The sequence below is a fragment of the Lynx canadensis genome, chromosome A2 (genome assembly GCF_007474595.2).
Source record: "Lynx canadensis isolate LIC74 chromosome A2, mLynCan4.pri.v2, whole genome shotgun sequence".
Classification (NCBI taxonomy): Eukaryota; Metazoa; Chordata; class Mammalia; order Carnivora; family Felidae; genus Lynx; species Lynx canadensis.
This window is the reverse complement of record NC_044304.2, coordinates 124,331,990-124,359,799: the sequence shown is the minus strand read 5'-3', so window position 1 is coordinate 124,359,799 and position 27,810 is coordinate 124,331,990. Positions and strand designations below refer to the sequence as shown.

At 40.1% G+C, this 27,810-nt stretch overlaps 1 protein-coding gene across 2 annotated transcripts in view; it reads right to left on the bottom strand.

The window, feature by feature from the left end:
• BMPER (BMP binding endothelial regulator) overlaps positions 1-27,810 on the bottom strand; it is a 251,171-nt gene that overhangs the window by 192,870 nt on the left and 30,491 nt on the right. For both annotated transcript variants that reach the window (XM_030308210.1, XM_032592428.1), the window contains exons 3-4: positions 27,342-27,441; positions 1,699-1,781 (exon numbers count right to left, since the gene is read on the bottom strand). In XM_030308210.1, coding sequence (XP_030164070.1) covers positions 1,699-1,781; positions 27,342-27,441 — 183 coding nt within the window. The remainder of the gene's footprint in view (positions 1-1,698; positions 1,782-27,341; positions 27,442-27,810) is intronic.

Below are 27,810 nucleotides of genomic sequence, written 5' to 3'. Positions count from 1 at the left end.
GGTGACCAAAGACGATAGGCACTAGGAGTTTCAGTGTCCACAACTGAAAATGGCTTCATGTGCTACTCGGTCTACAAATTATTTCCTCCCACAGAATAGGTTTCATTTAATTCAAACAAAGTCTTCATCCGAAAGTAGCAAACGTCACCACTGTTCCATGCAATTTGGGGATATTCAAGACCTCTGGCTGTTGCATAAAAATGTTATACTATACTCCAAAAGACAGAGGGTTGTCTTGTTTCAATTCCATGCAAGCAGGACTTTCCGAGTGCCCCTCTGAAGGAGGGGAAATTTCATTGGTCAAGAAGCAGGGTGGGGTGGGTGGTGCAAATTTTAGAATGACTGTGGACTTTTGATATTATTACAAGTCACTGCTCTCATCTCTTTGTTCCATGAAGCATGAATTTACAGCTCTCAGAGCAAAAATTCAACAAATATTTATTGATTCCATTAATCTGTTATTGGTATCTGTTCTGTCTCCTGCTCATTTTCACAAATAATTTAGATTTACTACACAAATGATATGAATATTTAGCCAAATAAATGACTGATGACCTTAGGAGCGAGTGTGCCTGCTCTGGGTATATAGCAGCATGGCTACATAAAAGTCGGATTTTGGGGCGCCTGGGTGGCGCAGTTGGTTAAGCGTCCGACTTCAGCCAGGTCACGATCTCGCGGTCCGTGAGTTCGAGCCCCACGTCAGGCTCTGGGCTGATGGCTCGGAGCCTGGAGCCTGTTTCCGATTCTGCGTCTCCCTCTCTCTCTGCCCCTCCCCCGTTCATGCTCTGTCTCTCTCTGTCCCAAAAATAAATAAAAACGTTGAAAAAAAAGTCGGATTTCAATAAATTAAATGTCAATATACTTGAGATAAGATCCAAGAGTAATAGGCATTATTACACTAACCTTTCTTTCCCCTTTCAACGCAAGAGCGTATCCTGGGACAGTAAAAGGGGACTAGGGGTAAAATGATTTAACGACATCTTCTCTATATAGAATTTTTAAATAATGCCAAAATTAGATGAGCATTTTTAAAATTATTTCCTTAGAGATAAGAAAAGGAGTTTGAATGTTTAGATTCTTCATTTCTCCTTTAGTTTCTCTTGCTGTGTTGAAGCCCTATAACAACTAGAGTCCTGTAGAATCAGCGCCCTTGGCAGAGAGCAGTCAGCACCAGCCACAGTGGGCTCCTTAGGAATTGAACTGGTGTTTCTCAAATTTGTCATGTTGAAATCATTGAGGTTAGAGTGTACTAATTGCTTTGATTTAATAAGCTTACAGATTGGCTCCCGTTCAAAATGTTTCTAAATCAGAGAAGGAAAACATATATCCTCTAACAATACCTCTTTCTGCTAACAGGAATTCATGTTTTGCACAAAGTTGACTCACAGGAAGACATGAATTTTCCCCAAGGACATATACATCTTTCCGGAGATTTTCCAGGCGCAATTTAACAATGGTGAACAATTCCACTGCATGTTTCTGGAAGCAAGTGCGATATAATATCTACTCTGTGCCTGTCTTGTTATGGTGAACATCACAATAAATATGTATAAGGATACAGTTGTTTTTTTATTTGTTTCTCATTTCTGTTTCACTTTTTTTTTTTTTTTTTTTTGGTTTCCTTCTGTGCTGTCTAAAAGGTGCTTCTGAGGAAGACTTTACTGATTCCTTTTCAGTGGAAAATAAAATAGACTTTACCTGGCACTGACGTAGAACACAGGGTTGTGCAGGACTCTGCCATCTGAACGAGCTGTTATAGGTACTTCCTTCATAGGTGCAACCTAAACGTGAAACACAGAAGCAGGAAAAAGACCAAGAGTGAATATGTGTTTCCTTTTTCTTTGGAGCAAAAGAAGTTATGTCTTCTAAGCCAGGACTAGCAATAGCAGGAACCATCATGTTCCTTGGCTATTTTCTCCAAAACACAACTAAGCCTTCTAAATATCCACTTGGTTTTCACTTACATTAATTCTTTGACTACTAAGCAGATTAACCCCCAAGACTATGTTTTCAAATGGAAAAGCATGGATTGATGTACTCTCTTGGCCAAAATGCATGACCTCATGACTTTATGCTCACTGATGTAGGAGGAGCACCAGGGCTAAAATCACCACTGTGAAAGGGGATTTTTCATAAGGCGTAAATGAACACAAAATTGCTGAAGGTCAAGAGGGAAGGTTAAAACATGGTAGGAAATAAAAGCAGGATATTAAAATACAGGAAATGATTATGAAATTCTATATGTATCTAAGACTCTTGGCAAGCTACTGTCTTCACCAGATGAAAACCTCCCATCTCTTGCCTCCCAGTTTAAGGGCTATAATTTCACATTTCACCTTGATCTTACTTTAAGTAGTGAACTAGATTAAGGAAATCTGAAACCATAAATTTATGGGTTATCACAAGTTAATTCACCAGCCAAAACAGAAGTCATGTTCATTCATTGGCAAAAACAAGTCAAAGGCCAAAGATCCTCAAAAGAGGAAACAAGCCATTTAGCTTAAGTCCCTGTAGAAAGAGCCAAAGAAATAATGGCACAAGGATCACAGCCTCGATCTTAATTTAGCTTGACCAAATATCGCCCTCCACCTTGTGTGGTACACTTTCAGGGAAGATGTTACTGCCTATGTCACTAGTCACTGTATATTAGATTATGAGGAGCCCACCAGGCAAAGGGTCTTAGGAATTACAGTCTGACTGCTTAGCCCAAGGAGTACAGAAGCAGGAACACATACACGGGATAACGCAGAAATAAAAAGTCCTGCCTCTTTGTACCAATGACTGACTTCTGACAAGCTAATCAACCTCAATCCACATCAGTTTTTCTTGTCCAAGATACAGACAGAAGATTCATACCTCCTTCCCTGAATTCTTTTAGATACTGCTGTGGTAATGAAATAAAATAAAATAAAATAAAATAAAATAAAATAAAGTATAAAAGCCCTCTTTACACACACAAAAAAGAATCCTAAAGTCCTGAAGAAAATTTCAAGAGACAATTTCATAACTTGGAACCATGATCTGAATTCTCAGAGAATTATGAATGATTGAAAAGAGCTCAGTAATACTCTTCTCTCTAGTTCCTACAAATCAAATTACTGAAGTACACAGCTGATTGGAAACATATTAGGGAAATGCTTTCACTATATATTTTTTAATTTCCTTTGCATGAAGTGTTACAGTGATAAAATGTTCAACCACAGGAACCCCTAGCACACTTACAAATACTTACGCCAAACCAAGAATGAATACAGTAAATTTTCAACAATGAAAACCAATATAAAACAATTTGGGCTAGCATAAATCTTACTGAACAAACACACTTACAATAGATGTTCCATGCGCATGTCTGATCCACTAACACAGACTCACTTGGATAATAAATAACTTGTTCCGAGAGATGGAGGCGGGGAAATCAGAGGACCAAATCCAATTCATGTTAAGTCCAAGTAAATATGAAACGCCTGCCAAGTCTGCCAGTGGAGTTTCCAAATATGTTATATATTTTCATCCTCTGGATTAAAAAAAAAAAAAACTGAAAGAAAGGGCGATTTTCTGCTGCTAATAGAGCGAGCAAAGATCTTGCCTTTTTTACTTTGGTGGAGGAAGTACACTACAAAACCATATAGACCAGGCAGGAACTGCCAGCCAAGAGACTGTTCCTACACAATGCCAGGTCATGCGTGAAGGGTCCCAGGAGTGGGACAGGCCTCTCTGGATTATTCCACTCAATACGGGATAAAAGGTATTCAAACAAGTGGTCCACAGTGCAGAGAACCTAGCAATGCTTTCTCCCTCAAGTAAGTGTCAGTTGGAAGGCTGGCTCCTCCACTGTAGTTTAACATACAAGACCAAGGTCAAACTGTGAAGTGCTCATTGCTTCATGTTCACATGTCAGCCTACCACAGCTGAGTCCATGGAACAGATTTTCCCAAACGTTGGATGAGTCTGAACAACAGAATAGACTCAAAACATTTGTGTTAATCTCTTTAGCAAGCACAGTCCATGCCTTTTCCTTTTTCTACCTGCCTTCGCCAACATCAGCTAGTACAGAGACCCAGGACACCAAACATTCTAGCAGACTGCGTATCTAAGGACTTCCTGGGGTTAAAATACTTTTTAAATGGACATTTTCACCGCACTTTGGATTTCTGTTCTAAGATAAACATGTTATTTAATGCAAGACACTAACATGAGCTATGTGAAGACTTACATATACATAAAATCAAAGAGAACCTCATGCTTACCTCATGTTATCTCTTATTTTGTGTAAGGCAAATTTCTTTATAATAAATTATATTTGCCACCGATTTTATGCTAATAGGGAAGACAGGCAGTGTCTTGCCCCTCTTTTTTTACTGAAACCCCACAGGAGGAATATACTAAATATCTCTTACTGGCCAGGGTAGAAAGAGAAGCAAAAATATATTTCCATCATACCTCAAGGCAGTGCTTCTCAAACTACCTCCAGTGAAAGACAGTTTGTTTTGGTTTTGTTCTTCCAATCCAATGTGGACTGATCTCTTCAAAAATATAATAAAAATGAGCTACTCAAAAAATTCCATTTAAAGAGCTAACACAAAATAGAAGCCCAGTTTCTTGTATTATATGTAATAGGCATAAAATTACTCTGTCAAATTATAACAAACATTTACGGGGCACCTCGATGGCTCAGTTGGTTAAGTGTCCAACTCTTGATTTTGGCTCAGGTCATGATCTCACAGTCATGAGATTGAACTTGCGTGAGGCTCCACGCTGGGTGTGGAGAATTTAGGTCCTTTCACATCCAGTTCTAGATGGGTGATATTATTCAGGCACTTTCTAATGCATAATATCCTTTCCATAATATCCTTTGCATTGAGATTGAAAACAAAGGACAGCAGATTCAGGAACTAAATGAAAGGGTGGGTAAATGGGACAGAGGAATGGTCAGGCAACCAGTAAAGTAGCTTTTCCTTTTTCTTTAAATACTTTTAAATCAACTTTTGACATGGGAATTTATAAATATTCATTAGTTTTCTTCTGATGACAGAAAGTTTCTCAGATTCCACAAGCTTCAATGAAACTATCCATACTCCAGCAGGAGGAAGTAGTTACTTTCTGATGAAACCACTACTATATATTGAGAACCAATAGTTCTCAACCTAGGGCAATTTTACCCTCTCCCCAGCCCCCACCCAGGAAACGCTTAATAATGTTAGAAGATATTTTCAGTTGTCACAACTGGGAGATAAGAGTATTATGAGCATCTAGTGGGATGCTCTCAACACTCTACAATGCATGACAAAGGGTCAACCAACTCAAAATGTCAGTTGTGCCAACACTGAGAAACCCTGATCAAAACCATCACATCCCCCAATAGCTCTTCTCTACAAAACTAAACTAAAACAAAAACAAACCTCAACTAGCTATATTAACTTATGTATGTAATTTTGGCTTTTTATATGTTAAATATTTTCAGGGTGGGGAAGAATTTCAGAGCATTTTTTTTTTTTAAACAAACATACTCTTATAGAGAAGCTTGGCCTGGTCAACTAGTCAATTCAGAAAACACATGGCAATGGTAACAGGAAGTACACAAATAAATTGAATCCACAATTAAGCAATAAAATTCATTTTTCCAATTAGCTGTGACCTCTTTCAACAGTCACATTATCCCAAGGGAGAGAGAATACCACACATTTTCATCATTGCTGTTAAAATAGCTGTTAAAAATCATCAGGGTCATAAAAAGTGGCGTTGGCCTTCTAATGAGCCTTACCTCCACCTGGTCTCACCCTAAAAGGGCTTAACCTTCTCAACTGTCAGGTAAACATTAGTCTAAGAGCATATAGTTGGATCTTACCATTACCAATAACAACCCCAAGCACCTCCCAACATAGCCCCAACCTGCCTTTCCGGCCCTTTCTTTTTCATTCTTGGAACTCCACCTAGGTCCCTGGGATTATCTACTCTCCTTAACCATAACAAACTTGAAGGCTTCTTCAAGCAAATTCAAGGTCTTCACCTTGGGCTACCTGCCTCCACCAATTACCTATCCATTGTCTCCACTCCTTCTTCAACTAAGCTTCAACTAAGCTGCTGGCTGTTTCTCCCCCTGGAATGCTAAAACAGGCTTGCTGACTGTTTCTCATGGGGTACCGTGTGTGCTCTTTCAGACCTTGGTCTTATTCTCATTCATGCTTACACTCTATCAATGACTAATGGTTCATAGCCTGGCTGAGGTGTAGACTGATATCTATCCCCAACCTTTCTTCTCCAAACCAATTGGATAAGAGTATCTAGAAGGAGGAAGTGGGAGAGGATTTAAAACCTTTACTATAAAATTGAAACTTCTTAGCATATACAGCTGTCATACCTGGTCTTGACTTACTTCTGCATTCTCTTATCTGCTACTCCCAATCTCCCCACACTGCAGACGTGCTGCACTTAACACACTCCAAATATGCCCAGAAGATCTCATCCTATGATTTTGCAAATGCTGGTCCCTTCTTAAAAAACCCAGATCTCATCCATTCCCTCCTTCTCCACCATCCCCACAATGACACATAGGTTACCCAAGATCTCCTTCTTTGCCTGGCCAACTCCTTTAAGACTCAGCTCAAGGTCATAGCTTCTGGAAACCCTTCCTAGAAATTTCTCCACTAAAGGAGTGCTCCTGTGCTCTTTCCCCATGTGTAAGTGGCCTTTCAAATGTCTTTTCCAGGTCTCTGACAGTACTTTATGTGTATCAGTTACTTAAGAAGTGTCTAATTTCACTAGGAATACATAGTAAGCACTAACATGCAGCTATTCCTGCAAACCACAGGAAAAGAATTTTGAAAGGATGACATTCCTTGGACTGCCTATCTTCTCTTATCAGGTGGACCAGTTCAATTCAGTATTCTACTTTCAGAAACAGCAAAGCTTTCCTGGAGCAACTTTGATGTCAAAATCTGTCTCTTCTAATACTGACTAACTCTACCACGCCCATGGACCAGGCAGCTAGGGCTGAACATAATGAAGGAAAGTCCTTGAGCATCCAGTACTTACCAAACCTTAGAAGTGAGAAGCTATCAACAGTTTCCAGGTCCCCTCTTCCCATGCTGTGCGAGCCTCCTCTTAAGTAAATTTTCAGGAAGGCGACTTTCTTTCCCAATTCCACTCTGGTCCCCCAAATTTCTAGTCTATCCTTGTCTTTCACGGGGGGAGGGTTAGCAAACTGTAATGCTTACTTAAAGCAACGTTGGGGTCTTTGAAGTCAGTTCATGCCACATGGTACAGGGAAGCAGAGCAGACAGTCCTGCCATTCTTTGCTGCTTCCGGGCCACCTGATAGGGTACCCCCACCCCTGGGACTTGGTCAATAAGCCCCAAATTACCCCAGTCGAATACAATTTTTTTAATGAACCACTTTTCAGACACTGTTCTCCAGAAACATATGGAAGTATAATCAAGAGGGATAAACATAAAATCTGACTAGCCATTCTAGGGCTTATATCGTGTCCTTAGGAGTTCATTTAAAACAGTCTTTTATTACTCTCCAAGGCTGTACCTACCATGAATCCTGCAGGCAATTTTGCTTATTTTTGGCTAATGGGAATTTTATAGTCAAACCATTTCCTCAATCCCAAGAGAAAGAATCAGCCCCATGAACTGAGTTCTTAAACAGTGGTGTGTGCCCCCCACAACATTCTTTTTCATGGCTTTTTTTTTGTTTTGTTTTCCAATTAGATATTAAATATATCATTGAAATCAAATGATCAACAATAGAAAAAGAAATGGCAGAAAGCGATTTCACTTAATTTTTGATGGTTCTATGAATAAAATCCCAAATATGCAGAAATATCAGAGGAGTATAGATGATTTGCAAGTTCAACTCACTTCACCAGTATAAAGGAACATAAAATTGCCATGTGACTTACTTGGATTTCTAATCTATGTGTTTATTGAAGACCATAAAGTGAGGAAATTGTGGCTTACAGAGCCAGTCTCGTAAGTTCATAAGATTATAATACATACAATATCTGGCATTGATATTAAGGTAATAAAACAGATTCTATGAGCCACAAATAAATTAGTATTCTATGCAATAAAATATGCTTTCAAACTTTTAGTGTAATTAATACAATAAAGGAAATATGCAATGCATTAAGGTAGAAAAATGCTTGCAACAACTTTTTTATATGAGCCACATCACCCATCATTCCTGCGTTTGATCTGTTCTTACCATAAACCCTCCTGAATACGGGAGTGCTTCTCCCTCTGGACTGAATCGGCATTGCAACAGCCACTCCTCAGCACCCCATTGTCAAATAGCCAACACCCATTGCTTCTCAACAAGCATAGGAGAAAGAACTGGGTTGAGCTCATATGGAGCAAAAATGGAAAAAGAATAAAAACAGGAGAGACTGTCCTGTTAAGTCATCAGACTGGTTTTCTAATGTGGGCAGGGAAAATGTCGCCAGAGGTCATTTCCAAAGTAGAGTTCCAAAAAATATTTTCAGAAATATCACATAAATAATCCTCCGACAAGAGAAAAGCAAAGAAGAGAGAAAATAAAAGTCACTGCATAATTATTAAAGGTGAGGCACTGTACAAAGAGTTTTCACATGTGATTTCATTTTATCCTCATAAAAAGAACTGTAGGACAGAGAACATTTTACCCCTATTTTTTTTTTTTAATGAGGAAATCAAGAAAGGCTAAATTACTTTCTCCAGGTCATACAGCCATTCTTTTTATCTCACTCCAAAATCCATGTTCCATTCATTATTTGGTTCCTGCCAGGCACACAGAGGAAGCTCAGAAAGTGGAAGCTTCAAAAGTAAAAATGGCATCCCCGGGGCATGTGACATGCTGCCTCCCAGTGATACTTCAACATCACATTCCAGTGATGTCTAAAGACCAAGATGATAAAGTAAAATGCAGGTTTTGTGGCTGAAGAGGCAAGACCTGACTTTGGGGGTCTATGTTTAAACTCTGTTCTGAACATCTTTCCCTTTGGTTGTCAGTCATGCTATGCCATAGGCCTTTTGGAGCAATAAATAATAAGGGATCAAAAGATCAAATTCAAACATCTAAGTTTGGGTTCATGCATTTTTCAAAATAGGAACACGTTTCACACTTTGGGGTACACAGCAGCAATCGAAGAAAATAAAATTTATTTGACAACAGCCAAACAACCAACAATTTCATAGGGTAAATTATGGGGGTCACAGATAAAGAGTCATGAATGGGACCCTCAGTTTCCCCAAAGCAATTTCAAGGACATCAGAGGAATGTCTTTGACTAGCATGAAGAAGAAATGAGTTATATACAGCATACATATGACATGCCATCTGTGTGATTAATGTATTGACCTGCACGATGTTTATACTTTGGGAAGCATATTACACAGATGTAACCTTTATGGTTGATTAGATAGGATGCATAGGGCTTACTGCAGAAAAATTGTCAGAAATATCTTATCATCCCCCCCCCATTTTTCTTTTACTTTTTATTTTGGAAGAATTATAGATTCGCAGAAAGATACAAAAAAAGTATTTTTTTCATGCACCTTTCACCCAGCCTCTCCCAGTGTTAATGTCTTGCATAACTATAGTAAAATATCAAAATCAGGAATGGACATTGGTGGAGTCCACAGAGCTTATTCAAATTTTACTGGCTTTACTGGCTTTACATGCACTCAGGAGTGTGTATGTGTAGCTGCATGCATGTGTGTGTGTGTGTGTGTGTGTGTGTGTGTTTCTATGCAATTTCATTACATGTGTATCTTTGTGTAACCAATAAACATTCAAAGACATTCAAAACATTCACAGACAAGGACCTCTCAGCCTATTCATTTATAACAACACTCACTCCACTAGCCTTTATCCCTAAGTTAGGACAACCATTAATCAGCTCTCCATCTGTATCATTTTGTTATTCAAGAATGATATGTATAAATGGAATCATATAATATGCTGCCTTTTGAGACTGGCTCTTTTAGAAAAATCGTTTTGACATACATCCAAGTTTTTGCATGAATCAATAGCATCTTCCCTTTTTATTGCAGAGCAGTATTCCACAGTACAAAAAAAAAAAAAAACAGTTTTTTGAACCACTGAAGAACATGTGGGTTGCATCCAGTTTTTGCCTATTATGATTAAAACTGCTGTGAACATTTGTGTATGGAGTTTTGAGGTCATACTGGTTTTCATCTGACTGGAATTGCCCAAAAGAACAATTGCTAGGTTATATGATTAAGTGTATGTTTATTTCTATAAACCATTATAATCATGTCCAGAGTAGCTGACTCATTTGATATTTTCACCAGCAACATGTGAGACATTTCTGACATCTTTACCAGCATTTGTTACTCATGCTATTTTTTTCTTTAGCCATTTTGATAGGTGAGTAGTAATATCTCACTGTGGTTTTGATTTGCATTTTCCTAATGGCCAATGATATTGAGTATCTTCTTGTACTTTATTGCCATCTGTGTTGACATTTAAGTCAATGATCAATTTTGAGTTCATTGTTATATAACATGAGGTTTAGATCATGTTTTTTTGGTTTGTTTTTTGTGTTTTTTTGCCTATGTATGTCTAATTCTTCCAGCACCACATGCTGAAAAGGTTAGTCTTCTTCCATTGAATTGCCCTAACACCTTTGTCAAAAGTCAGTTGTGCATTTTGTATGAGTCTATTTCTGAGCTTTCCATTCTGTTCCATTGATGTATATGTCTACTCCTCAGCCAGTACCACGCTATCTTTACTACTACAGCTATATTAAAAGTCTTGAAATTGGGTAGGCTGATTTTTCCCCCTTTATTCTTATTTTACAAAATTATTTTGGTTATTCTAGGTCTTTGGCCTTTTTATATAAATTTTGGAACAAGCTTGTCTATGTCTGCAAAATACCCCTGTTGGGCATGCCCCTTTTTATACCATTTAAAAAATTATTTATATGGGAAAATCAGGCTTGATGCATACATCATCTAGGAGCCTCTCCCCTGCAGGATGAAGCCTGCCTGTGTTTGTCAAGTATACTTTCATAAAGCATTTGTCAAAGAGCAGTCCAAGGACTGAGTACATCCCTGGGGGGGCCTGGGGCGGGTTGGGGGGGGGGGCGGCTGTAAGAATGCAGATTCCTGCACCCATCTTTTTCTTCTTATCTGCCACCTCCTTCACCCGGGCTCTTTTCTAGAAGGTTTGAGCTGCCTTATTTGCTTGGGATGATTTTAGGACTGTGTGGCCAGCAGAAAAGGTGTCTTATTAAACAGCCCAAACTAAAGAGTCTTCTGGGAAGCTGTGTGTGGCCCCCCTTTGATATCATGCCACAAAATCTGAGGCAGGTCTTCATTACATTTAAAACATGGATAGATAAGGCATTAAAGAGAAAAATTCACCTTCTCTGAAAACAGGACAGAATTGAAAACGACCTTCGCCTATTGGCAGAAGCTGTAGAAGAGATTGCCAAATATCTGACAAGAAAAGTAGTCATTGATGGGCATGATCATACTTGAAGAGGGATGAGGAGAATTCGCCACCAACAGATAAGCCTAAACCTCATCTAACATGGAGTTCAAGGAGAGGTGCTTAATGGGAGCTCTGTGCTATCAATCATCTGTGCTTCCTGGATTTAAAACCATGGATTTCTGGATTTTAGCTTGTCAACAAAGACTTATCCTTTAAAATGCATTTCTTGGGGTGCCTGGGAAGTCGGTTGAGTGTCCGACTTCGGCTCGGGTCATGATCTTGCGGTCCGTGAGTTCGAGCCCCGCGTCGGGCTCTGTGCTGATAGCTCGGAGCCTGGAGACTGTTTCGGATTCTGTGTCTCCCTCTCTCTCTGCCCCTCCCCTGCTCATGCTCTGTCTCTCTCACTCTCAAAAATGAATAAATGCTAAAAAAAAAAAATGTTTTTTTAAATAAAATACGTTTCTTTTGTTAGTGGCATTTGTTAAAAAGAAGAAAAAAATGAACACCTAGCATGTAGTCAGTGGTGGGCTTCTCATGTTTAATAATCAGCTCTACACAAGAGAAAAACCCTGATTTTGCAGTGTGTTCCAATTTCCAAGGTGTAAATACTCACATCATGGTCTATTTCGAGTGACCAACATGATGTCACTGAACAAACTCCAACACACCACTGTGTACAGAGCTATGTATTTTAACAGTGGAGGCTGATGGGTCTGTGAAGCTTCTTCTCTTCCTAATAGCAGACCATGAACATTTAGCTAGAGTTTAGGACATTTCATGGGCGTCAAAGGTTATGCTGTTTATTCTATACACCTAGATAAATAACTTAAGAATACCAACAGTGACATATTTTCACTCACATTATATCTGGCCCTTCTTTTCCTAAACCTTCCCCTATACACAAAGTCATAATTGAACCAGAAGAACATTAACTCCAGTGGCTCCCAGGCCTGTTGAACATCAGAACCGCATGGGGGCTAATTAAGAATACAGATGCCCAGTGGAAAGAACCTAAATGTCCACTTTGCTGGATGGATGGATAAACAAAAGATGTTCTATGCACACAATGAATTATTACTCAGCCTCAAAAAGGAATGAAATTATGAAATATGCTACAACATGGAAACCTTGAAAATATTGTGTTAGGTGAAATAAGCCAGTCACAAAAGGACAAATACCGTATGATTCCACTTATACAAGTCACCTGGAATAGGCAAATTCATAGAGACTGAAAACAAAATAGCGGTTACCAGGGGCTGGGAAGGGAGAATAGGAACTTATTGTTTAGTGGGTAAAGAGTTTCAGTTGGGGATGACGAAAAAACATTTTTAAATAGATAGTGGTAATGGTTGCATGACAATGTGCATACATTTAATGCACTGAACTATACATTTTTAAATCACAATTATATGTATTTTACCACAATAAAGAATACAGATGCCTGGGCCTCACTAACTGGAAACTAAGACTCACATGGTCTGGAGTAGGACTCAGGCATCTGAATATCTCACAATCGGCCCTGGCCATTCTGAGGCACATCCAGGTTCAGGACCCTTGTGTTTGACAGAAGAGGAAACCAAGGTCCAGAAAGCGGTGGCTTGGCAAAGTCAAGTAACTAGAAGTGGCAGAATTAGTTAGATTCTGCATCTAATCCCAAGTCTAGTCCTCTTTTACTTCCTTCTTCAAATGATAGTTTTTATGACTATCCTCTAATCCACAGGCCCCAGAGCACAGAATTCCTTTGTCTAGATGCGTGAAAATATTACCCTGGCATTTGCGTTTAGCTCCTGAATGTGGTGGGGATTCCAACTTGTTATCCTTGCATTCACAGCCTCATCAAGGTGGCCATACCACAGTCCTCAGAACCCAAAACATCAAAAACTCAAGTGCATTTTTAAATCTGATCCCTCTGTCTATCCCAGGTATGGCTGAGAGAATCCCCAGACAGTCTCAGGTAGGCACTGGGCTGCTTCATGGGGTAAACATCAGCTGGTCAATGCCCAAACATGTCTGCAGATAAACATCTTGAGCCCTTTAACCACCAAGCTACTGGAAGCATAATTAGCTGGCTATGGTAGAAATAAGCTCATCTGAGTGAAGGATGCACTCAAGTTCATGGACATACCAATGTACTTTGTTCACCTGCATTATCATCAATTCTGTTGAATATTAGCCTCTCTAGCAGACAGTTTTCTAAGGCAAACACACATTAGCTCTCAAAATGAGATTCCTCTCAAAAACAAAACCTAGAAAGTACCAATTTTTTTTTCTGAAGATAAAGAGAGTAGTCCCTGATCAAAGCCCATTAAGAATGGTTATAGTCGATGGAGCGCCTGGTTGGCTCAGTCGGTTAAGCGTCCGACTTCAGCTCAGGTCATGATCTTGGCAGTTTGTGAGTTCGAGCCCTGCGTCGGGCTCTGTGCTGACAGCTCAGAGCCTAGAGCCTGCTTCCGATTCTGTGTCTCTCCATCTCTTGGCCCCTCCCCTGCTCATGCTCTGTGTCTCTCTGTCTCTCAATAATAAATAAACGTTAAAAAAAAATTTTTTTAAAAGAATGGTTATAATTGCAGCATGGTGATCATTTTAAAAATAATAAATAGATGCATGTACATTCCTGCATCTTCATAAATAGATATGTGTCACACATAAAGACATACTTTCAATTTTGCAGTTGCCAAACTTAAGCAAGAAATCAAAGAGAACCTAGACAGGCACTGGGGGCTTCTGCGTCAAATCATTTCTTTCCTGTAGTTTTTAATGATGCACCCCAACTTTCCATTCAGAACACCTAGCTTTATTTTTTTTTCTCAGTTCGATACCTTCCATGAAACAATGCCATAAGAAGCCTCAAAGGAGATCAGAATGTTTTGATTCCAAGACATTTTCAGATGATAAGCATCACTGATTTCATTCCTATAGTGAAACATAAGGCAGGAAAGGGGTGGGGGGAATCATCTTAAAGTACAGAGAGGTTTACGCTTCACGGCGGGCAAGTTACAAGCAGTCACAGAATAGTTTTAAGAGCAGCTGCAGAAAACTTAAAGCCAAATTAGAGGTGTGTTTTATATGATGTGATAAAAGAAAGCAGGTAATCATATCAAAATGAAGGCAACTAGGAAATCTGAAGTCCTAACTGCATAATATTACTTGGTAACTTTGTACAATACAAGGAAAGAGCTACCAAAAATTACACTGAGGTTATCACTAAGTCTGTTAATACTGAAATATACTACAGCCACCACCACATAAAAATACACAGAGGCGGTGGTGATTTTAAGGACTTTTTTTTAACGTCTATGGAATTCAGTGAAGAAACAATAAAGTATCAGGATCGTGGGACTGGTTTATAAACATTCAGCCATTTTTCATTCCTGTTTATACATTGTTATTCTTTCCCTGTAATTCTTACTCAACTCTTTTTTAAGCTATGCAGAATCCAAAAAGGACATAAGATGTATTAAGATGCACATGACCAAGTAGTAATATACTAACTATGCAGTTGACATTATGAGTTACTAACTACGGAAGACTGAAATTTGGTCCAAATTTTCCTATCTTCCTCTCACTGCCCTTTTGCCAACATATATTCAGTAGGCAACCATGGTGTGCCAGGCACAGGGCTCACAGCCGAGAATACTACAGTTGCTACCTACACAAAGCCTCCAGTTGAGTGGGAGTTACAGAAAACAAAAATGCTAAATGACAATTGTGCCTAGTCTTAAGAAGGAGGGATTTTATGACAAGTAGCCGTGGAGCCTAGGAAGTGATGCCTACAGTGAGAAAGGGTACATGTTAACTACATGACATCGAATGGAAAAGCAGCCCATGCACAGGAAACAGTATGTGCAAAGCCCCATGGCAGGAAGTGAGTACAGAACACAAGGGGAAATGAAAGAAAGTCTCCTATCTGGAGAAGTCCAAAACAAGAGAAGAATAGAGGACAGGCAAGAACCAGACCTTGCGGGCTTGGTGGCCACCAAACCGGAGAAGGAGAGAAAGTAGCCAAAAGTCAGCATTTGCTAGCACTTACAGTGTGCAGTGTGATCCATAACCTATCTCCTAGCTCTAAGCATCATTCTCCATAGATGCTTCTATTTGCCATGCATCCCAGAACTGCTCTCAGTATGGTTGGTAGACTTCGAAGATGAACCCCAAGATTTCCACTCCCTGACATATCCACCTTGTGTAATCCCCTGCCCTTGACAATGGGCATGACCTATGAATGTGATGAATGGCACTCCCATGAGTAGGCTATCTCACTTAGCAAAGGTAAAGAGATTTTGCAGAGGGGCACCTGGCTGGCTCAGTCAGTTAAGTGTCTGACTCTTGATTTCAGCTCAGGCCATAATCTCATGTGCTCTGTGCTGGGCATGGAGCCTGCTTAAGATTCTTTATCTCCCTCTCCCTCTGCCCCTCCCCCACTTGCACTCTCTCACTCTCTCAAAAACTAAATGAATGAATGAATGAAGACATTTTACAGGTGTAATTAACATTCTTAATTGGTTTGACTTTGAGCTATTAAAAAGGGACACTATCCTGAGTGGGCCTGACCTAATAGGTGAACCCTTTATAAAAAGGTCTGTAGGTCAGAGAGATGCTCTCCTCCTGACCTTGAAGAAGCAAGCTATTTCACAGATGCAAGGAACTGAATTCTACTAACAAAAACATGAGCTTAGAAGATGACCTTGAGCCTCAGATGAGACCCCAGCCCTGGCTGACTTTAAATGCAGACCTGTGAGACCCAACTACACCATACCCAGAATCCTAACTCGTGGAAACTATGAGACAATAAAGAGTGTTATTTTAGGCCACTAAGTTTGTCATCGCTTGTTATGCACAAACAGAAAACTCATAGACTACGCATCAGCAGCTGAATGGAGAGAACATCTGTGTTTTAATACAGCTGTCAGGCCCACACCTGACTGAAGTACTTTACATTTTATACAACAGGGAGACCAGGGCCATCAGCCTCCTCCACCACAATGAAAACATCCTCAACTTGCCCATTTTAGAAGAGTGAAAACTGATACACCCAAGCCAGCAGCAAGCCTTGGAAATCTAATCTTCTAACTTAAAGGCAACCACAAACTCTTCACTTAAACTGCCTTCCAAAATCCTACAGAATTTAAAAAACAGAGGCCCTGAATAAAAATGGGTTGAGACAAATTTGAAAGCTGATCTCTGTTTCATGTTTTCTTACTAGTTTTAACAACTAAAACAGATTTTTGTAAAGTATGATTTTAATGTTAACAAGATTTTTTTTAACATGTAAGGTTATTTTTATTTAAATGGTTTATATTATGGGAAGCCAATCTATGAAATCTAACATTTTATGCATCTTTATTCAGTGAGAGAAAAAGAGGGGAAAAAAATAAACCCCTCTAGTTCTTTTGTTATGTTTTTTTTTTCCTTGTCTTTAAAAACCTATAAACAACCCGCACTCAAATTTCTGGGGCTAGTAGATATATTTAATTATACTTCATAAATTAAAATATATATGCAGGCATTCCATTAATCTAACAACTTTCATCAAGAAACATGTCAAAAATTCTCTTAAGCTCAAAATCATGGTAAAAATAAGCAGTGGCAACTGGAAATGAGTAGCTCAATGGTGGGATGTCTTTCAGAGCACTGCAGATCCCCAAGATGTTTAACTGATAGGTTAGAGTCTCGCATTAAAACTGCCAGAAGTAAAGCTAGTGGAGACTTTCGTTTGGTTGAAAATTAAACACACATACACAGTTATTCAGAGGTTGGCTCCAGAAGGATCACCAAGAATCTGGTTGTCTCCAGTAAAGGATACCAGGTGACTGAAGTCAAAAGTGGGAGAAAGCCTTTGACCGTACATGCTTTGTGTAGTTTTAATTGTATGAATGCATTCTCTATTAAAAATATTTTATGAAAGCAGTTACACACATACTCATGAAAGACCAAACTCATCTAAGTTGTCCCAGTGGGACATTGCTGCAGTATAAACAGTCACAGATACTGAAGAGGAAAAAAACGTTACGTTAGGGATTCCCAAAAAATGTCGGTTAGTAAAAAAAAGTCACCACCTCCTAAGCCACGTGTTGTTTTCAATCACCTCCACAAAACTTCTCTACCCACATATTTCCCTTGAAATTGTGGGTTCACCCAAGCCTATAAAAGCCCATGGAGAGAGAAGGGCTATGGCAAGGCAAATACTGAGGCTAGCATATCTCTCCTTTATTTCCAGAGCCCTTCTAATTCTCTAAGTCTCTCCTCCCTCCTTCTTATCTCATAGGCCATGTGATACCAGGAAGAACAGAGCATTTGGAGTCAGTCCCCTCTCCCACCTCTCAGCGACTGTGGGATAGTCAAAAACATCACTTCATATCCCTAAGCAAAGTTTCCCCATCTGTTAAATCAGAATAATAATAACCACCCCCTCAGGGCTGAATATAACAATATCTATAAAAACCTGAAGATTGGAATTTGTCTTTTCTTCCAAAATATTCCGACTCTAGTTCACAGTATAGTTTAAATGACAACTAGAGCATTAACCTGAAGGCAGCTGGTTCCTTGTTTGGGTGTGAAACCTGGGGCAAACTATATCTGGGTAAATCACATATAATATCTACCAAAGAATTTGATCATGTCTAAAAAAAAAAAAAAAGGGAAAACTGAGGTTGAGGAAAGAGCCACTCTTTTGTTTGGGCAACAATCAATGCACCCTTAGGATTGCCAAAAGAACTCTGGTTAAAAGCAAACAACTAGATCTGCACAAGGCTAACAGCCTTTCCATCTTAAACTGTTTAAACAATAGGACAATTTACTCTGTCAACATAGGGAGTGTGATTATTTTTAAATAAGCCTTTTTTTAAAGGTCCATTCCTGTTCTATGGTATGTGACTGCCTCCCCACAAACAACCACAAGCAGTATGGTCATCTTCCAGGTCCCTCTCCAAACAACACTGAGAAGAGGCCCCTTATTCATGACCTTGAATTGTATAAAGACAACATACAGTTAATAACGTTCAATCTTTTACCATTATTCATAGTTCCCTTTTACTGGGTCAGTAAATAGTCTCTATAAATGAGCCCAATCCCCTTAAAATTCTCCGGGCAGGCTGTGCTTTCTTAATTTTTATTTATCAGAGCCCAGGATGATTGGCCTAATTTTAGAAATTAGCATGCAAATATTTACATTTTGCCTCTTTTCTTTCATTTCAGGAGACATCATAGGATAATTTTTACATCAAATATACAAGTTAAACTGTTAAAAAATGCAACCCATGGGGTCACAACCCATAGAAAAGTAAGACAAAGCACAGAGAAATCAAAGACAAGAGAAGACTGTGGAAAATAAATTCCACTTGACAACTATTTTCTTATATCTTTCATCAAAGTATTGCAGACAATTAATATTTCATGCTCTATATGAAGAAAGAGGATGGAATTTGACCCATAAGTGTTGGAAACACACCTTATTCATTTATGATCCACTAATAACAAGCATATATTCAGATAACAAATACATTATTGTTCATGAAAGAACCCGAAATTAAAGGGTGATTCTCAGTCCAAGTAAATACAGAAATGCTGCCAAGACCGTCTGTTTGTCTCTCAATGACCTCATTTGTTTTCATCAAACAATATTGAGTTTTTTCAAATTAGATTAATCTTTGCCCTGTTGTTTTGGGCTATTTGGATAAAAATTTATAACCACTTTAACATAAAATAATCTCAGAAGTATACTGAAATATTTGCTTGAGAAGAACTATTTATAACTTACTTTTTTGTTTTAAAGAATATTTGGGCTTCATAATAGTTAAAAAAAAAATTGGTAAGCAATTTCATCCAATAAATACCCAGCATGTAGACCAGAAAATACTTGTTGAATGACTGAATGAATTAATGAATGAATGAAACAAAAGCAATCTGATTGAAGCGAATAGGAACATAAATGCATGTATGCATATATACACATACCCATAACAATCTTTCTAAGAATTCTTTGGAAATAGGAGTTTTCATATTTCCGTCTTCAAGCACATCTACCCAACAACTTCATTTCAATATCAACATCTTTTTCAGAGTAAAATAAGTAGAAGTCGTAATAGGATTCTATTACATTTTCATCTGATCCTTCCTCCCTCCCCCAAACAATCAGCAAACAAAGAAAAACTTGTTCCAGATTTGTTTTAATACTCTAGGTCTAAAGGAAAGCCTAGAAACTGATATTTTACCAAGTTCCCTAAATGATTACACGTGGCAGACAATGTCTAAGAACTATATCATGTCTTTGTGTGTACCATGACCTTCACCTGGGAGCTTTCCCTTCAACAGCCCTCTTTGGATGGGATTAACTCCTTGTTCATAGAAATGAGTTGCCCCTTCTGGAAAGCCTTCCCTGGAACACTCCCCAGTCCCTTACCCACAGGCTGTCTTCCTTCCCTTTCCCTCTGCACTCTGGCTCCCCTTCCCTAGAAACTTCCCCTCTGGTGGGTATTTTTCTGCCCCTCCACAGAGCAAGCTCCTTGAGGACACGGACACCCTCTGGCTGAGCTTCGAGTCACTAACACCTTGGCAAAGAAATGATTTAACCTCTCTGGGCCCTTAGTTACCTCACATGTAAAGTGAAAAAGGTGGACATTACCTCACTCTTGTAAGGACTAAGTGGTGAGCATAAACCGACTAACCTAGTATCCTGCACTGTGGGAAAACAAGTCCCTTCAGGGCTACTACTATGAAGATAAGAGAGAGACAAGGTCTTAAAATCAATCAGACAATTCATACCTCACTACCCGCAGGGCTTCAAGGATACTAACTGGAAAGGCAAATGCCCACCACCCTCATGAGCATCTGAGTCACAGCTCTTGGGAGATACAAACGGGTTCCACTTTAATCACACCCGAAGGTGATCGGTGTATAGAAGATCATGTTTTCCTGTAGGAACAATGTCATCATGAATGTGTGTTCCTGATCAGCAGCCTGGCCTCAAACAAAGAATGGGAATAACTCGTAAAGATCCTTAAAGAATGGGCATGGTCATAAAGACCAAGATGCAATAAATATAAACATCTGTAATTATAAGGGAATGAAATCAGGCCCCACATAATCATAAATAAGCTATGAACACTGATTATAGAAGTGGCCCAAATATAGGACAGTACACACAGAATAAAATATAAGCATAGGGGTGCCTGGGTAGCTTTGTCAGTTAAGCATCAGACTCTTGGTTTCAGCTCAGGTCATGATCTCAAGGTTCACGAGTTGGAGCCCCGTGTCACGCTCTGTGCTGATAGCGTGGACCCTGCTAGGGATTTTCTGTCTCCCTCTCTCTTTACCCTTCCCCAGCCTGCTTGCTCACTCTCTTTCAAAATAAATAAATAAATAAATAAATAAATAAATAAATAAATAAATAGGAAATAAGAGGCAAGTAAAATATTTCCTCCTTTCTTTATGGAGTCTCTATTCTAAATCTAGTCAATTCAAAACTGCAGCTTGCCAACATATGGCAAAATTCTGTGAAAATAGTATCATTCAAGTCTTAACTTATTGACAACTGTCAGTGCTTTCTAGACTACATTGAAAAGCAGGAAAGCAACTGATGGCCCTCAACTAGGCTTTTTTTTTTAATGTTTATTTATTATTGAGAGACAGAGAGAGACAGAGCATGAGCAAGGCAGGGGCAGAGAGAGGGGGAAACACAGAATCCAAAGCAGGCTCCAGGCTCTGAGCTGTCAGCACAGAGCCCAACATGGGACTTGAACTCACAAACCGCAAGATCATGACCTCGGCCGAAGTCAGATGCTTAATTGACTGAGCCACCCAGGCGCCCTCAACTAGGTTCTTTAAAAGGCACTTGCTACCATTTCTCACTGAACCACAGAAAGGCAAGGAAAATACCCCCTGTCCTATGGGGGAAGTTGAGAACAGGGAAGAAGTGGGATAAGAGTGCCCACACAGCAGTCTAAAAAGGGAATCGGCAAGATGGGCAGTGGTGAGTTTTTAAGGCAAAGGCGGCCAGTATGTCTAAATGTCGCCAGGTGTAACACTAATTCTCCCACGTTTCATCCATCACCTTTTAAAAAGGTTCTAAAACCTGTGAGCAGAATAGGAAAGGAGACTAGCCTTGCCTTTTTCGGAGGCCACTGAGTTATATTCTTTTCAACTGAACATTTGCACACCTCTCCCCATGGCACATGGAATTCTTAAGAAACATACACACAAGGGCACAATAGTCACGACAGGCTGGTTCTCTTCTTAGCAAAAAACTGAAAGTCTAAACATCTATCAGTGGAGAGATGTTAAATAAATTACTGTACATGTGTGCTATGGAATCCATAAACAGTTAAAAAGCATGAACTGGCATGGGAAAATTCCCAAGTCCTACTGTTGTTGAAATTTTTTTTAAGTAAACTGTAAAAGATTATATACCACTTAATTCCATTTATGTAAAAATAAAACCACACATACAAAATTACATATATATGTACATATGTGTGAATAAATATGTAATAAACTAAAAAATATCTGAGAAAGATCCAATGAGTTGATAATGGTTATTATTTCTGAGAAGAGTGGGTTTTTGTAGTTCGAATAGGACTTTTTTTCCCTTCTGTTTAGTTTTTTCGGTATGATAATGTATTAACGCAAGTTGAACTAAAGTCTAAATTATATAATTATGCTCAAAAGGGAAAGAGGAAGAGAGAAAAGTCCAAAGAGAAAACAGAAAGTCCCAACAATGATGGTAGGTGGTTAGTCAGTTCTTGAGGATCAAACTCCCCCTCATTTATTACACAATTGAATGGGAAGGAGTTTTGGTGTGCATTCACCAGCCCTTCAACATTTTAGTTACACTTTCTTGGTCATTAATCTATTTTACTTTATATCTGATACCATAACTGTAGTAACATAAAATTTCCAAATAAGAGGGGTACATAGAGTCAGAGAAACAAGATGGACTCACAGCTACAAAGGGCAAAGCAATTTTTTACCCCAAAGACGCACTGATTGAAGTAGATATCAACCAACACTCTACTAAACATGTGGTTTGCATTCCCTTATCCTCCTGTCCTTTCTTTATCTGGTACCAGTGGTTCTCAAGCCTCAGCCCCCATGAGATGCCCAGTGGAGACCTGGAAATGTAGAATCAGGGACCCGGGCCCAGGGACACAGCAGACCTGCAAGCCTAATGGTGAGATCATAGTCTGTGCCCCAGCTCCATCATCATCTAGTCCGTAACCTTGGACTATTCACTAAGCGTCTCAGCGGTACCATTTTTTTCATCTTCAAAAGGGGGTTATGACAGTACCTGTGAGGATTCAATGCCTGGCACTGAGTAAAGATTACCTAGAGTAGCTGCTGCTATTTGAATAAAGAGAAAGATGATCCCAGTTCCTATTATTATTGCAGGGCAAGGCCCAGGAATCTACATTTAACAGGTGATCCTGTAGTCCATTGTATTTTGAGAATCACTGCTTATACTCACGATTCCTTCAGGTAAGAGAAAGGACAGACAAAAAACAATATTCAAGGGCAAATCAAAGCAACCATCAAGCTTTCACTATTGCTTCACCAAGTTAGCAGTGCTAGATTTTACCTTTCTGCATACCTGCTGGTAGAAAGGCTCTTCTAGAAGGGCTGTCTCTTCTGGGAAGCCTGGTAGACACACCCTCCACCTATCCCACCAGGTCAGATACATGCTCATCTCTACAAGAGGCCTGACCTCACTGTGACCTAATCTATCTGATGAGCAACTTCAGAATGAGCATAAAGATGGGATCCTTGACGTAAATGCCTTTCAAAATACAGAGGAATGAAGTCCATCAGTTCTCTGCTGACCATGTGTTAACTGATCCAAAACCAGAGGCTCCATTTCTTTGCTAAGAAAAACTAACTGCATATTATTCCCTGATCTGATCAAAATTATTTGACCCTGAGACAATATTGCCTAAACATCACTCTGCTCTGAAGTCAAGTATTATCGACAAAATTCTCATTAATATGATTCCTCACTGAATCACCCTCTTTGAGTAAGAAAAGTCAAAACCCCCAGTGTTAGCATGGAGGACGCTGTTTCAAAGAGGACTTCTGAGAAACACAGCTAGTTTTCTGTTGTTATTATTGTTTCTCCCCCTGAGCGAACGAATGGTGCAAAAGGGTTAAGGAGAGGTCCATCCAGATTCCTTTGGATGCCAAATCCAGCGTGGTCTGTGGGTTCACACTGACTTCTCCCTACCCAGGTAATGCTCCTCTTGATTCTCTCTTTCCAGTCATTTTTATTTCACTGTGTGTGCTCTTTGGTTTCAGCTGTTTGTCTTTCTTTCACCTTCCACAGTGCTCCAATTTAAGATACAACCTCAATGCCCAGAAATGGAGAACGACCAAGTGAATGTTGATAACCTTCCCATAACAGAATCTCATGTACCCATCAAGGGCAATATTTCCAAGTTAGTTGCAAAGATTTGATGCCCTGATTTTAAGTGGAAATCTTTTTTTTTTTTTTTTTTTCAACGTTTATTTATTTTTGGGACAGAGAGAGACAGAGCGTGAACGGGGAAGGGGCAGAGAGAGAGGGAGACACAGAATCGGAAACAGGCTCCAGGCTCTGAGCCATCAGCCCAGAGCCCGACGCGGGGCTCGAACTCACGGACCGCGAGATCGTGACCTGGCTGAAGTCGGACGCTTAACCGACTGCGCCACCCAGGCGCCCCGGAAATCTTTTTTTTAATAATGCAACATAAGTAGTAAGCTATTAGCTAAACACTTTTACACAGGGAAAAATATGGAAAGAAATATACTAAATATTAACAATTGTACCTTCTGGTGGTAGGGTTATCAGTAAATTTATTTTCTGCTTTCCCACACTTTAGACTATTCTTCAAAGCTTCTTCTATGAGCATATGTTACTATTCTGATCAGAAACACATAAATAAGCCAGTAGCTAAGAGCGAATACAATTGTTTCTCTTAAAATCCATGAGACAAATAGTGTGTGCGATGGAGTAGAAATAAAGAAAAATGAAGGGGGTGTCTCTAACATCAACCTCCGGAGCTTGAGAATTCTGATGCGTTCAAGAGTCTCTCTCATGAAGGACCACCTCAGGGCAGGTTGGGAATTTTGACCTCCCCCAAAAGGCTGACACTACTAACAGAAAGAGATCTCAGTATGCTGAATTCTCTAGTCTATTCTTGGGCCCAGTTTAATTTGAAGAACCTTATCTTCTTAAAGCTCAAAAAGAACATTCAAGAAATGGGTTTGTTTTGGGTATCTCTTTCCCTTGGGACGATAGGATAATCAGGGGGAAAAATGACCATAAAGGAAACAGCAGGACAATCAGAAAAGACAGTCATACACTACAGCCACAGAAAGTTCCCTGCTGTACCACGGTTAATGGGGAAACAAACCCAAAGCCTTGGGAACGTTCCCTTGACCACGGTGCTTCCATCCTGTGGTATCTAACTGGCCTCTCATTGGCAAGGCAGCCATATTAATCGCTGAAAGATGAAGATGGCAAATAAGCAGTTCAAAAAATAAAGAATGAATAGAGGAGCTTCTTTAAGGTGAAACAACAGTAACTTGGACACGCACTGGCTCGCTAATGTGTTTTTCACTAGAATCGCTTTATCTGACCATCTGCTTGGGAGATTCCTAATAAATTACCATTTCAGGCCTCGCATTGATAGCTCTCAGAAGTTAAATGGGTAAAACATCTGACTCCCAACTTGTAAGAAGGCAATAGGTAAATGGTTGATGCAAAAGGCTCTGAAAAAATATCATCCCAGCCCACTGCACCCCTGCTCCAAAAAGGCTTCAGAAGGTATATTTTTATAGTCCAGTTACCAAATATTTAAAGAGCACCTACCATACTGAAATTAACTGAGAAACACTTACATGTCAGGCTGTGCTAAGCACTTTGAATGGACCTTCCCACTCAACTGCCTCCAACACAATTATTACCTCCATATATAGGTGGGAACTGGGGGAGAGATTCCATATCTTTACCTGCCTAAGTAGAGATGTTGGTGTATTCTTTTCTTGGGGCTACCATAATAAATTACCACAACCTTGGTGGCTTTAAACAACAGACATTTACTCTTTCACAGTTCTGGAGCCCAGGAGTCCAAAATCAGGGTGTTGGCAGGGCTGTGCTCCCTGTAAAGGCTTTGGGAAGAGCCCCTCCTTGCTTTCTCCTGCCTCCTAGTGTCTCCAGGTGCTCCTTGGCTTGTGGTAGCTTAACTCTAATCTCTGTCTCTGTTGGGTTTGATTTTGCTTTTTTAGTTTTTAATTTTTTAACTAAATAGTTTACTACAATAACTGTAGTTATTAACACACAATTGGGCATTAATTCTTGAAATGTGGATTTTACATAATAGTATGTTTTAAAAAGTTCACAGGATCTTTGCTGAATATTGAGACTCATGGGTTGTCATTAAAAATGGCTGCAGACCGGGGCGCCTGGGTGGCTCAGTCGGTTGAGCGTCCGACTTCCTCCCAGGTCATGATCCCACGGTTCGTGGGTTCGAGCCCCACATTAGGCTCTGTGCTGACGGATCAGAACCTGGAGCCTGCTTCAGATTCTGTGGGTCCCTCTCTCTCTGCTCCTCCCCCACTCTGTCTCTCTGTCTCCCAGAAATAAACATTAAAAAAAAAAATGCCTTCAGAGGGTGGCTTGTGTGGCTTAGTTGGTTAAGCATCTGACTTTGGCTTAGGTCATGATCTCACAGTTTGTGGGTTCGAGCCCCACGTTGGGCTCTGTGCTGATAGCTCAGAACCTGAAGCCTGCTTCAGATTCTGTGTTTCCCTCTCTCTCTGCCCCTCCCCCAGTCTCTCAAAAATAAATAAACATTTAAAAAAACTTAAAAAGACAAACACCTATTCCCCCTCCCCAGAACAACTGAATGGGAGTTCCAGGGAACAGAGCGCAGGCGTTTATATCTGCCTTTCCCATAATATGGTTGTCTTCTCTGTGTATCTGCCTGTCTCCACTCCCTGGTCTAAAGACACTTGTCATATCGGACCTGGGGCCACCCTCAGCCAGTATGACCTTATCTTAACTAATTATACTTCCAAAGGTCCTATTTCCAAATAAGGTCACATACTGAGGTTCCTAGTGGCCATGAACTTTGGTAAACACTCCACAGTTCGGGACTGCTGGATTCTGGCATAGCAGTGTAACTCCAGAGCCCACATCCTGAGCCATGATGCTCTCGGTGCCTCTTGAGGGACCCCCTCTGTTAGGCACAAGGCGATGTCAGAGCATGACATGGCTCCCATCCCCAAGGACTTACGAACGCAAACAAGGTGATGAAGGAGAAAAAGCACAGCCATGAAGAACCCATGTGGACTTCTGTGTGCCACAGAAACATAGACAATGTAGGCTGGGGGCCTTAAGCACAGGCAGCATGTGGACAGGTGGGGAGGAGAGACCTGAGCCGAGGCTAAGCGGCTACAGCAGGAACAGCATGTTCAAGAGAGAGTGCGTGCACTGGAGGGCCGTGGAAAACGAGGTTGGAGTAAGGATATGTTAGAGAGGCTTCCAAGGTGAGGGGAGCAACGTTGATTCATTTTTGAAGTTAAGAAAAAAAATGAATAGGGATCAAAATGATAAAATTCGGGCTTACGCCTCTGGCAGAGGAAGGCAAGGTGAGCATGCAGCCAGGAGAAACCATTGAAACTTCTTGACAAAAGAAACAGTGCGCATGTCCATACGAACATACATAGGCATCATGTCTGTAGCATCTCTGTCACACTTAAGCCACTTGCCTTCGCAAGGAAACCAAATATGCAGATGGCCACTCTTCTTTCTTCCCTCCATTAGAAGAGTCCCTATTATTACCAACCTCCCCAAACACACACATACACACACACTAGCTTCCCTCCCAACACCCACTTGCACCCAAGCGAAGAGAAGGCGGCCAAGACATAAGTCACCTTTGCACCGCTCACAACAGGCTCCCCTCTGCTTGATGGCCAGGGCACAGTCTCTCGACAGCACTGGGCACTTCTCTCTCTTACAGGTCACTTCCTTGTTCTAGGCAAAAAGAGACAAGAGACATTTGAAAGCAACTCCAAACAGAATCCCCAGAAGCCTGACACAGGTTTTCCTAGCCTCCCTCTTCCTATCTTGCCTTCATCTTGGCAAGAACACTCAGGAAAGCAAATAGGATTTCGCTCTCTCTGGAACAGAAATAGTCATCCAGAAACACAGAACTTTTGAGAAGGGCACACGAGAAGGGATGAAAAGTCCCTTCTTCAGAAACCAACGTAACCCAGATAACCGAACGCCGAGAGAAAAGCATTCTCCCGCTCTGTTCTAAGGTTTCTCTTTAGTATACACTATAGGAACGATAATATTTGTGTAAATCATATTTTGCCCATTGGGCTACCTGGGCCAGGACTG